The 13992-nt window shown below is 32.1% G+C and overlaps 2 protein-coding genes across 5 annotated transcripts; both read left to right on the top strand.

Annotated features, from left to right (window-relative positions):
- Positions 1 to 102: 102 nt before the first annotated feature.
- On the top strand, positions 103 to 5894 carry LOC109801082 (MLO-like protein 4). Of its 4 annotated transcripts, none has more exons than XM_020362068.3 (15): positions 103 to 1165; positions 1252 to 1309; positions 1421 to 1638; positions 1830 to 1946; positions 2035 to 2095; positions 2219 to 2322; positions 2805 to 2879; positions 3237 to 3322; positions 3548 to 3597; positions 4180 to 4220; positions 4306 to 4476; positions 4556 to 4591; positions 4784 to 4851; positions 5060 to 5120; positions 5524 to 5894. In XM_020362068.3, the coding sequence occupies exons 1-15, from the start codon at positions 1040 to 1042 to the stop codon at positions 5833 to 5835; spliced, it is 1584 nt and encodes a 527-aa protein (XP_020217657.1). In that variant the 5' UTR covers positions 103 to 1039; the 3' UTR covers positions 5836 to 5894. The 4 variants fall into 4 exon arrangements, with proteins under 4 accessions (XP_020217657.1, XP_029127568.1, XP_082922574.1 ...); XM_029271735.2 differs by having other exon boundaries at positions 5060 to 5180; XM_083066448.1 differs by having other exon boundaries at positions 5060 to 5173; positions 5524 to 5713.
- Positions 5895 to 7568: 1674 nt separating this feature from the next.
- On the top strand, positions 7569 to 12071 carry LOC109801642 (26S proteasome non-ATPase regulatory subunit 4 homolog). Its single transcript, XM_020362757.3, has 10 exons — positions 7569 to 7719; positions 7848 to 7961; positions 8240 to 8345; positions 8904 to 9018; positions 9105 to 9314; positions 9426 to 9738; positions 10114 to 10237; positions 10764 to 10867; positions 10977 to 11045; positions 11702 to 12071. Exons 1-10 carry the CDS (start codon positions 7708 to 7710, stop codon positions 11750 to 11752), a joined length of 1218 nt encoding a protein of 405 aa, XP_020218346.1. The 5' UTR covers positions 7569 to 7707; the 3' UTR covers positions 11753 to 12071.
- The last annotated feature ends 1921 nt before the right edge of the window (positions 12072 to 13992 follow it).

Raw genomic sequence — 13992 nt, 5'->3', positions numbered from 1 at the left:
ATCTGTGTCGTGGCTAAAATTTTTCAGTTTTCTTGATTGCCTCGCTCACAATTTTTTTTTGGAATAATTTTTTAATATATTGATTCAGACCTAACGCAAAAACAGCCGATGCCTGTACTTTTTCCTCAAAGATTGCAATTTTTTTCCTTTCTAAAATAAATACGTGAGCACATTTACTGGTAGTTAAGTCCTGATCAATCGTGAAATATATCAGTAACTCAACGTATTAGGCTTATCATAAATTCTGCTTTTATTAATCACCGTTTCTAATGGGAAAAAAGGACCCATAATATTGAAGTGATTTAGTAAAGGTTTTTTTGGCACTATTTGGGGATTAGAATGACATAAAATAACATAGTTGACGAGTTCAATTATTGAAATATCAATATTCACACCAACCACTACTGCGTGATGAAAAGCAGGGGCAAGATTAGTGACATTGGGTCAATGGACCTAATCTTTCATCAATTAATATGAAACACAATAAATGGGTTTAACACGCACGTAGATATGTATCATGCATTATGGTTTGTTAGGAATAATTATTTATATATACATATTTTTCCGCTTTCTTTTCCTCATTAAAGATCCTGATCTACATGAGGAACGAGATTGTTTAAGCCGAAAACTTTACCTTGGAATGTTGCATCTGCGAATTCTCATTGGTGAACAAGTGACCATAACGTTGTGTTGTGTCGTTGTTGAAGCGTGGCCATGCGACAGATCCAACATGAAGTGACTAGTTAACCGAACCTAGATAGATAGTTGGGAGATCAGTGAATGGGACCATTATTCCCAACTGGTTCGTGGCAGCACATGCATGTGCTTATTATTAATTTCCTTAGGACACAGTCTCAACATTTTGCCTCACCAAAGCCACCACCAACTCCATCTCCACATAAATGACCCTAACTATGTTATGTAATGAAGAGACCACACACACAATAGGGTTGTCTGTTCCTGTGATGGAGGTTTTTTCTTTATAAGTCCCATTGAAGGACACAATTTTCATGTTTTGTTTTGAGGACGGATACAAGACATGGGGGAAGAAAATGAAGAAGGAAGATCCTTAGCTGAAACCCCCACATATGCTGTGGCAACTGTCATCACTGTCTTGGTTTCTCTCAGTTTCTTGTTTCAAGGCACGTTAAAAAAATTAGTAAAGGTACATAAGTATATCATCATCCTTGGTTTTTCTCTCCTTCTAATTTCTCACTTTTATGGTTTCTTATTCATTGAGTAATGTCACAGTGGTTAGACAAAACCAAGAGAAAATCTCTGCTTTCTGCTCTGGAAAAGATCAAAGAAGGTAGAAAATTGTATACCCAAATGGTTCCATTAATATGTTTTTATTTTGTTATGTTTATGTTTGGACTAGTAGAACTTACAACTATAAATATGTGGAGTCTTTTTTGAGCAGAATTAATGCTTTTTGGACTTCTGTCATTGCTGATGGGTCATTGGATTATTTTTGTGGCAAAGATTTGTGTTAAGTCATCGGTATTGAGCAGCAGATTTTTTCCATGTGCAATGGACAAGAATTCTGCGAAACGTATTGTTTGGCCAAGTTCAGAATCTATAAATAAAACAGATTTCAAAGGACTAGAGATCTCTGGCCGGCATAATTATTGTCCTGAGGTAAACTTTCCTATTCCTTTCAGTTCACATCCTAGGAATTAGGATGTTTCAATCGTAAATTTGGTATGCTTTTGCCTTCTGTTGGTAATGCAAGAAAACTAGTCCTTCTCAGTAATTCTAATCTGATCAATAGTTCAATTCTAAAGTAGACTTCACAGGAACACTTTCACTGAAAACTCATCACTTTACAGGGTCATGAATCATTGGCTTCTTATGAAAGTCTTGAACAGCTTCATCGCTTTGTGTTTGTTCTTGGGGTCACCCATATTACCTATAGCTTTATTGCTGTTGCCCTGGCCATGATCAAGGTTAAAATGGTCCTGATTTAATTAAACTTTCTTTCTGTTCTATTTTAATTGGTTAGGAACTGATTTTCTTATTTTAGAGTTTATTCAGATATATAGCTGGAGAACATGGGAAAATGAAGCAAAGACTACTGCTATACAAAGCATACAAGGTTCTGACTTCTAAGTATCTGATAATTGCATACTTTCATCGAGTCGATAATTATTTTGCGATACATCAAGCTTGATCTCTTCTTTAAATAATAATCCGTTTTTATCAAATTGTCTTAGTTTAGATACTCCACAAAGTACATCAAGCATAAGATTGAGGCGGCTTAGTACATTCATCTTTCACCGTACATCCCATCCTTGGAGTAATCACAAAATTCTAGTTTGGCTGGTACTCTACGCAGTCATTTTTGTTCTGTTTTTCTCTCTTTAAGCATAAGATCTTTGACAATGCATGAAATATTGTATCTACTCATGGTTTATTACTGCATGTTGTTCTTATTTCATTGTTTGAACTAATCATGGAATGGATTGATCTCATTAATAATATCTTAATTCCAATAGGAAAAAATCAATTCAAATCACTTCTGTTTTAGATTAAACTATAGTTCATCAAATACGGTAACTGCTCAATTAAAATTCCTTCCCCCTCAACATGTTCTGTAAAGATTGTTTCCAACAAGAGAAGCATATGCAAATGTACTGTGTACTTGCTAGTTGCCATAATTTATCTCTTGCATAAGCTTGTTAAAAGGCTAAAAGCAGCATGTTGCTGGAAGTAAAATGGAATTTTTTTTCCTTCATGTAAAGGTTTTTGACACTGTAGTAACATTTTCCTTGGCTTTTGAGATTGCTGACGAATCTGTATTGCAGCTATGTTTCAGCCGCCAATTTTGGAGTTCCATTCACCGAGCTGATTACATGGCATTGCGCTTAGGCTTCATTACCGTGAGTAAATTTTTTGTCATAACATAACAGTAACTTCCATCAAGTAAAAAAAGTATAGATAAGCACTAAGCCTATAGTTTTCAACTAAATATCTTACGGCACCAAGTTCATGGAGGAAATTAGTGGATACATTGGATTTCCTTATGGTAGTAGTACATATGATATCTATTTGTACAATCTCATCTAACTAAAAACAAAGAAAGGAAAGCTCATGATTCATGAGATATGAGCGGATCTGTATTACCTTTTCCCCCTTCTTTCTCATTGTTCAAAAGTGAAGACTGAAGAACTGAAGATGACAAATTAAGTTTGCTAGCTAATATTTCTGCGTTTTCTTCTTTGTTCTGGTGTTTATAGAATCATGAGCTTCCCCTAACATACGATTTCCACAACTATATGCTTCGAAGCATGGACGAGGAATTTCGTGACATAGTTGGTGTTAGGTATTGTTTCTTTATTCAGATAAATTTGGTGGCTTTGTTTATCATATTAAATTTTTTACTGTAATTTTGTAATACTAATTAGACTTTTAAGTTTTCTAGCATTATTGAATTGGGAAATATATTTATGATTATCTATATTTTTCAACTTCTTTCATTTTTGAGTTTTTTATTCTGATCTGGCTCTAAAAAATAAATTTGATGGCTTCATTTGGACTTGTTTTGCAGTGTGCTTCTCTGGGTATATGCCATCTGCTGTATTTTTCTAAATTTTCACGGTAAGTTTAAGTAAGTTCTAGCTTAAAAGTATGTTGGTCAGATGTGATCTTAAGCAACTTGAGCAGGTAATATGTTTTAACTTGGTGACTTCAGCTATAAAAAATTCAAAATGTGTGGTGTGTGAACAGTACTGCTTTGGTAACTGCATATATGTGTAGCTGACATGTACAACCCTTCTGAGTAAAACTGTTGTAGTAGGTATTCTTTTATTATGGGAAGCATGACATGCAGAAACCAAATGCAACATAAAGTTTTTCATCTACTTTGATAAACATTTTCTTCCTTGAATTAATTAGGACAAAAAAACTCAGCGAGAGCTATTACCAGAATCATATCTTTGTAGCTACTCCTTTATAACGATACCAGTGCAATTTTCTAATAATGTGGTGATAAGTGATGACTACAACCATTTATTGTGGAGATTTTGCAATGATGTAAATAAAAAGTCCATTTTGGACTAGTAATCATGTGTATGGTCTCTCATAACACTGGCATAGTGTTCTATTTCTGAAATATGATGGTAGTTTTACTCATGGACCTAGTGTGACTGTATGACACTAAACTCCATAATTTTTATTCAGGAAGCAACTTTTACTTTTGGCTTTCCTTCGTTCCAGCAATTGTAAGTCTTGATAATGCTTGCTATGGCTTTTTCACTGGTAGTTACATTTCACTAACTATTTTTCCTGTATTGACTTGCATTATAGTTGATCCTCATAATTGGTACTAAATTGCATCGAGTGGTGGTAAAGTTGGCTGTTGAAATTGTAGATCGTTGCCCAGTTATCAAACCTCACCGGTTTAACTTAAGAGATGAGCTATTTTGGTTTGGAAAGCCTAGGTTTCTGTTACGGTTAATACAATTGATATCCTTCTTGGTACGTAATTTTGTGTTTCCATTTTGCTTTTCATTGCTGATACACTTCTTAATACCTTTTCCCTTTTGTTATCTTTCAGAATGCATTTGAAATGGCAACATTCTTATGGTCCCTGGTAAGAAACTGAGATTGTTTGCATATTGCAGTACGTAACTCTAGGTAGTTGGTGTTGTACCATAAGTATGTTAGCTCTCCAACACCATTCCATGCTGCCATATTACCCTAACTTTTTTGGTTTTGGCTAAAGTGAGGACTTCACAAAAATCGGATACTTGCTTAATCTATGTTGCCTTTATTTTGTTTTCAGTGGGAAATTAAAGATCCTTCTTGCTTCATGAGCAACCACACATTTATCGTGATCCGCTTGTCATTCGGGTATACAATACTTCTTGTCAATGTTTTTAGAGTCTGTTTAGATACAACAAATATTTCTATATCGGAAAAACCTTTTTTATTTTTAATAGAAAATTCTCAATTATTTTTTTTAAACTTGTATGCAAACAGATTTTTACTCTTTTCGCATATTAAATTGAATTACAATTTCATCAAAATCATATGTACTTTGGCTCTTTTGTTACCACAGGGTCATCTCCCAAGTCTGGTGCAGCTTTATAACGTTTCCTCTCTATGTCATCATCACACAGGTCAAGTTCTTGCTACTAAAAATATTTTGGAGCCTGCACTGCTGCGCCAAACAGTTAATAGTCAGTTGAGAATGTTATCCAACACATTACTTGAAACACTCATTTAAACACTCTTTATTATTAACTGAAAATTGTATTGGTCTCATTCTTTATTTATCTAGCCTTTAATAATAGTGTATCACTACCGATCTTCACAAGTCGTTATGGCATCTTGATTTTTAAGATAACATCAATACCTTTAATACCAAAGTACCTTCATAGGCCTTTGGGAGTTGTGTATGATGATTGATGATGCTTAGGCCATTGACACATCTTCCTCTATTCTTGTTTTACACAGCACATGTGCAATTGCACTGAATCACACATTTAAACCGTCTTAAAAATCTTGGCTATGTGAATGCAGATGGGGTCAAGGTTCAAGAAGACTGTGGTCACTGAAAATGTAAGAAAATCACTCTCTAAATGGCAGAGAAGAGTGAAGGACAGACAAAGTTCCTCTTATGCAGTCCTTACCGCAATATCAGCATCGTCATATGGAACTGTGTCTAATTCCCGTGCCTCAAATAGTGAGGAAGGAAGCTGCTCAGGGATTAAAGATATTTGTCTTGATAATGTGTCAAACACCCAAGAAAATGCACCATTTCAAAGTTATGGAGATCATCATGATCATAATCATAATGTAAACGATGATTCATCTTCCCCTCCTCCATCTTGAGATTGCTTTTCTTGTGCTGTGGACAGTATGATGAATTTAATTGGAATATTTATTTGTAACTCCATCTCATTTTTATTTGGTGGTATATTGTTTAATTCTTTCTTTCACATATTAAATCATACATATGAAAATCTAACATTGTTAATATATAAAAATTCATATGTCATGGCATGAAACTTTAAACTTTAAAGGACAAAGAGACATCCAACAATAATTTTTAACTATGAAGAGACACACATCGTGCCGGTGTCGAGAAACACTCTTATTTTATTATGTCATGTCTTGGCACAAAATACGTTCTCTACTTTTCTGTGTTTTCTCAATCTAAAACATCAACTAAAACTAATTTAAAATTTGTAAGATGGAAATAAAATAGGTTTATAAAAACTGAAAAACAAAAAAGTTAACTATAAATAAAATTATATGTCGTAAATAAAATGAGAAGTTTCTCCTTAATTGATATTATACTTTGAGTTAATCACTTATACACTGTCAGTGTAAAGTTTTTTTACACTGATAACTAATAAGATCTTTTAATAGTGTCATTTCATTTACTTATTTAATTAAATTAAAATAAAAAAACACTATTAAAATATCTGATTGGTTGTCAATGTAAAAAAATTTTATACTGACAGTGTATAAGTAATTAACTCTTATACTTTTTTTGGGGATAATAATGACATAACTTTACTTTTGGCTGTAGAGATACCTGTAGGTTCAATTCTATGTTAAAAAAAACACTTGTGAAAATTTTAAAATGTAAACTAGTTAATTACCCATGCATACTCACGGGTCAAGTTGGTTCATAGAAGAAAAATTGTGAATCTAAGACATATGTTTTGTTTATTATTTTCATTAAAAGATGTTTCAATTTTTTGTCATTGAAATAATGGTACGTAAAATTTGTCCTTGTAATAAATAGGTCAACAACATCTAATAATATGATAGAAATATAAGGTAAAATATTTGTATGTTTATATATTGTTTACGATGTAATAAATAAATAAAAGATAATGATAAAATAAATAATTATCTACTAAATTATTTAATTGTTTTTTGAGGTTGAAAATTGCATTGATGCTTATAGAATTAAGCTTCAATTTTGGCCCATTGTAACATAGGAAGACATGTTATTGAGGCTAAGGAAACAAGAAAAAAAATGAAGAAATTTGTGTTTCTATGATGAATAGCGTATCCATCGTAAATAATTTTACTTCATGCAGTCTTGGTATTTATGGATTCATAAAGGACTTTAATCTCCCAAGGCATGTGATATTATTGTGACTAGTATAATAAAGATTATTCTCATGCCTGTGATCACTTTTTGTCTTGTTATTCATGTGATTCATGTAAATATACGTTTTCTTATTAGTTTTTTTGAGACAATTTTAGAAAAATAAACTATTATTTCATCAAAAAATTTTTATCTCAACTAAGCATAAATTAAATGAAAATTAATAGATAAAATTTATCATAAAACTGATTTCCAAACTTTTCGGTCATAATTTGAAGGTCAAGTACAAAATAATATTCTCTTATTTTGGAGAATAAGATTTATTTATCGAACTAAATTTCATGCTAACCCCATTGATAAAGTAGGCAAAATTTACTTGACAAGATCAACATAAAAGATCACTAAATAATAAATAAATATATAAAGTGTAGTGAGTGCAATTTTTTAAAATTTTTTTTTTTGCCAAGACTAAGGGATAACAGGCTTTAATAGGTCCGAAACAGGCCCGCTTGGGTAGGCCCAATAAGTTTCATCTTCCTCTGTATGACGCTGCACTACATCATTGGTTTTGGAAAATTAAGCTTTCGGTCACAGAACAAAGGTTTTTTTTTCACTCTTTCGCTTCCGAATCTTCAACAATGGTGCTCGAGGTAATCCCCAATTTCCCTCTAATACACATGCGTGATTTCAACCAACCACAGCATGCCAATTTCTATTTTCTAGGGTTTTTCTTGATGTTACGGGAACACTTTTTTCATCGTATTGCTTTATTCAACAGGCGACGATGATCTGTATCGACAATTCTGAATGGATGCGTAACGGGGATTACTCTCCTGCTCGATTTCAAGCTCAAGCAGACGCTGTCAATCTCATTTGCGGTGCTAAAACCCAGGTTAGGTTAAGCCAAACCGTACAATATTCCGCTTTTTCAATTTATTTCCAATTTATTTTATATTTGTTATCGTTTCATTAAATTATTTTAGTTTTTTTTTGGAAAATTAGTCAGAGTTAGAGAATACTAGCAATATTATAGCTGGCTTGAGATAGGGTAAACTAATGGTTTTGTTGTTGATGTTGCGTTTCGGATTAGGTTTTTAAATTTGAGGTTCAGTTAATTGTGTAGGGTTCACTTGTGCTGACGAATCGTTTTGATTTTAATAATACATACAGTCTAATCCAGAAAATACAGTGGGAGTTCTCACAATGGCAGGGAAAGGCGTTCGTGTTTTGGTCACCCCTACCAGTGATCTGGGCAAGATCTTAGCTTGCATGCATGGTCAGTACTTTGTATATTTTTTTTTGAATTTTTTTACCTTTGTTTTTATGGCTTGCTGTTCTAGATTTATAATTTGAACCACATCCTATTGGAAAAAGTAGTATTTGATATGGGTTATAATTGAATCTAACCACATATTATTATTGAAATTACTGTTTTGTTAGCATGTGCCCCTGGGACTTAGGTTAAAAAATAATAGTGGTAACTAAAATGAAAATTACAAGCATTAAATATCATGAAAATCCAAAAATCATTGAACACTTTTTCTACAAATAATATAGACGAGTGATAGACGTGTTTATTTTTTATTGCATAATGTGTGCCCTAAGACATTGACGTCAATTTTGTTGAGCCTCTTTTCTTTTTGGATGTTACTTGCAGCTGTGTAAGGTTGCTTCTTATAGGGCATGTCTATTGGTTAAGTTGAACTTTTTCTAATGTCATTTCTAAAATGATAAAGCAGAATCAAACATGTTTGTTGCACATTCTTCTACCACATTGTGTCATGGTGGATTCTTCCTTTTTGAAAAGTGATTTCATTTTATTTTTCTAATTTAGGACTAGAAATAGGTGGTGAGATGAACCTAGCTGCTGGGATTCAGGTGGCACAATTAGCTCTTAAGCATCGGCAAAATAAAAAGCAACAGCAGAGGATTATTGTCTTTGCTGGAAGGTATGCTTATCTATATTTCGTACCTTATAAAGTTGTATTAGTTGTAGTTATTTTCTTTCTTGATTATCTCAATTGATGTTTTTCAGTCCTGTCAAGCATGAAAAGAAGATGTTGGAGATGATTGGGAGAAAGTTGAAAAAGAATAGTGTTGCACTTGATATTGTTAATTTTGGTGAAGAAGATGAGGGGAAGACAGAGAAGCTGGAAGCACTCCTTGCAGCTGTTAACAATAATGATACCAGCCACATTGTTCATGTTCCATCTGGTCCAAATGCTCTTTCTGATGTACTTATAAGGTGTGTGGGCTCAATTTCATCTTGTACTTTTTCTTTTTCATCCCTTTTTTCAATGTACACTATTTTGTTATCCAACTTTTAAGATATTCATGTGATGTTGTTTTGTGACAGTACACCTATTTTTACTGGTGACGGGGAAGGTGGAAGTGGTTTTGCTGCTGCTGCTGCTGCAGCAGCAGCTGGTGGTGTATCTGGATTTGAGTTTGGTGTGGATCCAAACTTGGATCCCGAATTGGCTCTTGCTCTAAGAGTTTCAATGGAAGAGGAGAGAGCCAGGCAAGAAGCAGCTGCGAAAAAGGCTGCAGAGGATGCTGCCAAACAAGAGAAGGGAGGTGAGCAGCCAGCCAGCTCACAAGACGCAACAATGACTGAGCGTGCCAGTGCAGCAACATCTGAAGCTGAGAATAAGACAACTGATTTGATGGTTGGTATTTTTGTTGCATTTATCTATGTGTAATGTTTTACAACTATATTATTTTCCCCTTTTTCCATAATTATGCTCTGCATTTTAACCTCTGTGTGTGTGTTGTCTGTGAGAGATGTCAAGAAGTTATGGCCTTAAGGGTTACAGGCAGTTTGGAAAAACAACTTTTTGCTTTTCTAAGTGCAACCTAACTTCAATGTATCTTCCCTTAAAAGATAGGATATGTAAGGCATTATATTCATCACTAAAATATTTTGCTTCTTCCTGCTTGTTTTGGTTTCAAATTTGTTCTCATGTATTATTTTATTCTATTTGTTCCTTTTAGATATTGTAGTATTTTTGTTTGTATTTTTATTCACCTTCAAATGGAAACAGGATGATGAGAATGCCCTACTACAGCAGGCACTAGCAATGTCAATGGATGATCCTGCCATTAGCCATGATGTAAAAGATACAGATATGTCAGAAGCATCTGCAAGTGACCCTGAGTTGGCTCTAGGTAAGTTTTTATGTTGTTTCTAAGAAACACAGATATTGACATGATCATGATGCATGCTTAGACACTGCAACACGGTACAATTTAAGTGTCTCATGAGGCATTGAAGTGTCACATGGTATCTGATTTGTGTTCAACATGGAAACATGGACACAGCCCTTTTGAATGTCCAACTGTTTGCATCATAGTTCTTCCATTAAAACATGGCCAAAAATTGAAAGTCGTTCTTTTTTCATCCCATCTTTTATATGAGAAATGCCTTGTTTATACATCTTGATGATTGAACTAGTTATCAAATGTAGGGCATTTAATCTTCTTTTCAAATTTCAACATGGTGCAGAGAGGATTTCTTCATGTGTTTGCACTTTAATGAAGTAGATAATTCTTTTTACTTTATGGTAAACAGAATGATTTCAATGCATAGGGTTTATTTTGTCTGCATTTACATTTACCTGACATGGGGTTAAATTAATTTATATCTTAGTGGTGGCTATGATGTTATTGGTTTTTGATCATTTATTGCTTGCAGCTCTCCAAATGTCAATAGCAGATAGTACAAAGGATCAAGCAAGCCAGTCGGACATGAGCAAATTGTTGGCTGATCAATCCTTTGTATCTTCTATCCTTGCATCAGTATGTCTAATAATCCTGTGATGATTTGTTTTGTTCTTTTAACATAGTAGATGCGCTAGATTGTTGTGCTGTATTTGTTGCTCCAAGTAATAATTCATTGCTTCTGCAGCTTCCTGGGGTTGACCCGAATGACCCTTCTGTCAAGGATTTGCTGGCCTCCATGCAAAATCAGTCTGAGGTTAGTCTTTCTATGGAAAAGCATACATTGCCTTTGAAAGGAATTTCTTAGAAAAAGTCGGTGCATTCATAGTTCATACTTCATATAGTTGGAGTACTTGGTTTTCGTTAACCCTGAACACCTTCCCCCCCTCTTTAATTAATATTTATTTTTTTCCTTAATTGGCAATAGTTGAATTTGCTTGGTGTTATCTGGCTGATATTGGAAATCCTTTGTGAAGTTTTTATGATGCCTGCCCATTGAATGGCTTCTGAGGACAGTAGTTGGCTTTGTTTTTTATTATGAAAACATAATCAGAAAGCACAACCTTTGTGAAGTATTTGTCACTCTCATTAGTGATTCTCTGCTTTTGTTTTTCCTCTTCCGAATGTATTGTCAGGGTTAGTATTGTACTTGAAGTGCTATAACAAACAATCGCCGGGATAGTATATTTTTTTATGTGCTTGCAGAAATTTGGTCCGACGTATATATTTCTTTTTAACGGATCAAAAGATTTTCATACAAACACTTTAGTTGCTACCAAGCTTTCGATCTTTTATGCTTAGTGCTCTACCTCAAATTTCAATTTTTTTTTTTTCATTCGGGAGTGGGGATAAATGGTATTTTTGCTCGATTTCCTGTGCTGCTATGCGTTTCTGATTGCATTGTTTATACAGCCTCAACAGAAGAATGACGACAAGCCATCAAACGAGGAGGAGAAGAAGTAATGTTTAGAAATAAGAGCCACTTTGCCCTGTACGGTTTTACTTTGATGGTAGCATTTTTCGTGGCTGTTACTAATCGGGGGACCTATTATCTCATGTTCCAACCTTTGTGCCTCCCAGCAGCTAATTGGAATCCAATGCATGTCTCTCGATTGAATATTGGAAGATTTTTAACATAAAAAATTCTCTTGATTGTCATGTCTGATTGGTGCTTATCATGTGACGAGGGCTTTTAAAGGACTGTTTCTATACTGAAGAATGTTCCGACTATTAAATGTATTTTGATCTCATCTCGATATTTATGGTAATCCCTTTTAATTCAGTTTGTTACTTTTTCAATTTTAATAATATAGATGGATGCTTAGGTTATGTTTTGCCGGGGTGTGAGCTTTTTAATACCGAGGAATAAATATTGATTAGTCGATCTTATCATAAATAGAAATTTTATGTATGAATGTATGATTGTATGATTGTATGATTTGAATTTATTTCTTATTCTTCTATAAAAATGACAGTTTTCTTAATTTAGTTTAATAGATGACTAGAGAGAGGAGTGTGAATTGGGAAGAGAAAGAAGATAAATTTTTTCTTCCAGAAAAGCTAGTTTTTTTTTCTTCCTCAGATGCATGAATTTTAGAAGTTAATTTTGAAAGTTTGTTCCGAAAAAGTTGGTTTAAATATTACCTTAATGTTTTATTGATGTATGAAGCCTTTTAATAAATTTTGGTTTTCAATTTTTGAAAGAGGATAACCAGTGGCTGTTGCTTCAATTTTGAAACACATGGTATCATTTTTCTTACTTAAAAAGATATTTTAAAATTCTATTAGGTTTAAGTGTTTTTTCTTTTTAACTGTTAATATTTTATAGTTTTAAAATATTCTTTAAATCAGATAGAGTAAATAGTGTATGCACATCCGATTACAATTAGCCATATATAACTAGTTGGTCGATTTTTTCAGTAATAATTACAATAAAACTACAGAAGTCTTACCGATGGTAATTTTTTTTAAACTGACAGCGAGACTTTTTACAAATAGCAGTTAAACTCAGTTAAATAAGTCAGAATTAAACTTGTGCGAGGGAATATAATGTTTGAATTTATAAATTATAGTTAAAATATGTATAAATAAACATTTTTAAACATGTAAATATATTTTGATTTATTAGAAATAATATATTATAGAATAATATTATTTTTATTTGTTTTTAAAATATTAAAATTTAACTTATTAATTATGATAAATAAAAATTGAATTAAATAAAAATTAAAAAAAATTAAAAATTCTCTTGTTGAAAAACAAAGTTTCTAAAATTGTTTTTGTACAAAATAATTGTTGATATTTCATTTATAGGAGTTGATATAATTGTATTTTTAAATTATTTTTAGACTTAAATACATTAATGATCCTTTAAGTACATGTCTATGTAATTTTAGTTCCTCAAATTTTAATTGAGTAATTTTAGTCTTTCAAATATCACATTTGTACAATTTTTGGTCTATCAAATTTTAATTAAATATTTTTAGTTGTTTAAGTATTGCAATTGAGTATTTTAGTTACTCAAGTATCAAAATTATATGATATTTTATCTATTTAAATTACATATATTATTAATTTTAATAATAATAAATATGTATTATCTAAAACATGAATGAAAATTATAATATTTACAATTTAAATAGGTCAAAAATTATGTAATTGTAATACTTAAAAGACTAAAATCGTATAATTGTGATACTTGAAATATTAAAATTTTCAATTAAAATTTGAAAAAAATAGTATAATTGCGATACTTGAAAGATTAAAGATGCTATTAAACTTTTTTATTAAAAGACATTTTTATTCATTAATAAATTCAAAATAAATAATTAACTTAAAATAAAAATATTTAATATATTGTATTAGTTTTATTTTGCCTTAAATGAAAAGGTGACTGGATGATGTGCCATATCAAAATGAGAAAAATTGTCAAAAAATGTTTAAAATGAAATTTTAACCTCTTATCCTTGTCACCAGAGGCAACATTAATCCTTAAGAATATGATTGGATATAAGTTTATAGATATTTTTGAGAATTTCTCTACTAGAAAATACCCCTTATTTTCAATAGAGAAATTCTAAAAAATACTTGTAACTTATATTTAAATAGACTTTAAATCAATAAATTTCTTTTATGAATAAAGGTAAGTGATATTATAGATCTTAAACAAGGATTAATATTGCACATATATTTACTATTACTGA

The sequence above is a fragment of the Cajanus cajan genome, chromosome 11 (assembly GCF_000230855.2).
Source record: "Cajanus cajan strain Asha chromosome 11, NIPB_CcT2T_4, whole genome shotgun sequence".
In the NCBI taxonomy this organism is placed as follows: Eukaryota; Viridiplantae; Streptophyta; class Magnoliopsida; order Fabales; family Fabaceae; genus Cajanus; species Cajanus cajan.
The sequence above is the reverse complement of the archived record's forward strand: the minus strand, read 5'-3'. Positions and strand labels throughout refer to the sequence as shown.

Coding starts and splice junctions, on each gene's coding strand:
- LOC109801642 (XM_020362757.3), top strand. Junction 9,739..10,113: donor ATAAGACAACTGATTTGATG/GTTGGTATTTTT, acceptor AAATGGAAACAG/GATGATGAGAATGCCCTACT. Junction 11,046..11,701: donor CCATGCAAAATCAGTCTGAG/GTTAGTCTTTCT, acceptor TTGTTTATACAG/CCTCAACAGAAGAATGACGA.
- LOC109801082 (XM_029271735.2), top strand. CDS start 1,040: ATGGGGGAAGAAAATGAAGAAGGAAGATCCTTAGCTGAAACCCCCACA. Junction 2,880..3,236: donor TGCGCTTAGGCTTCATTACC/GTGAGTAAATTT, acceptor TGGTGTTTATAG/AATCATGAGCTTCCCCTAAC. Junction 4,221..4,305: donor TTTCCTTCGTTCCAGCAATT/GTAAGTCTTGAT, acceptor CTTGCATTATAG/TTGATCCTCATAATTGGTAC.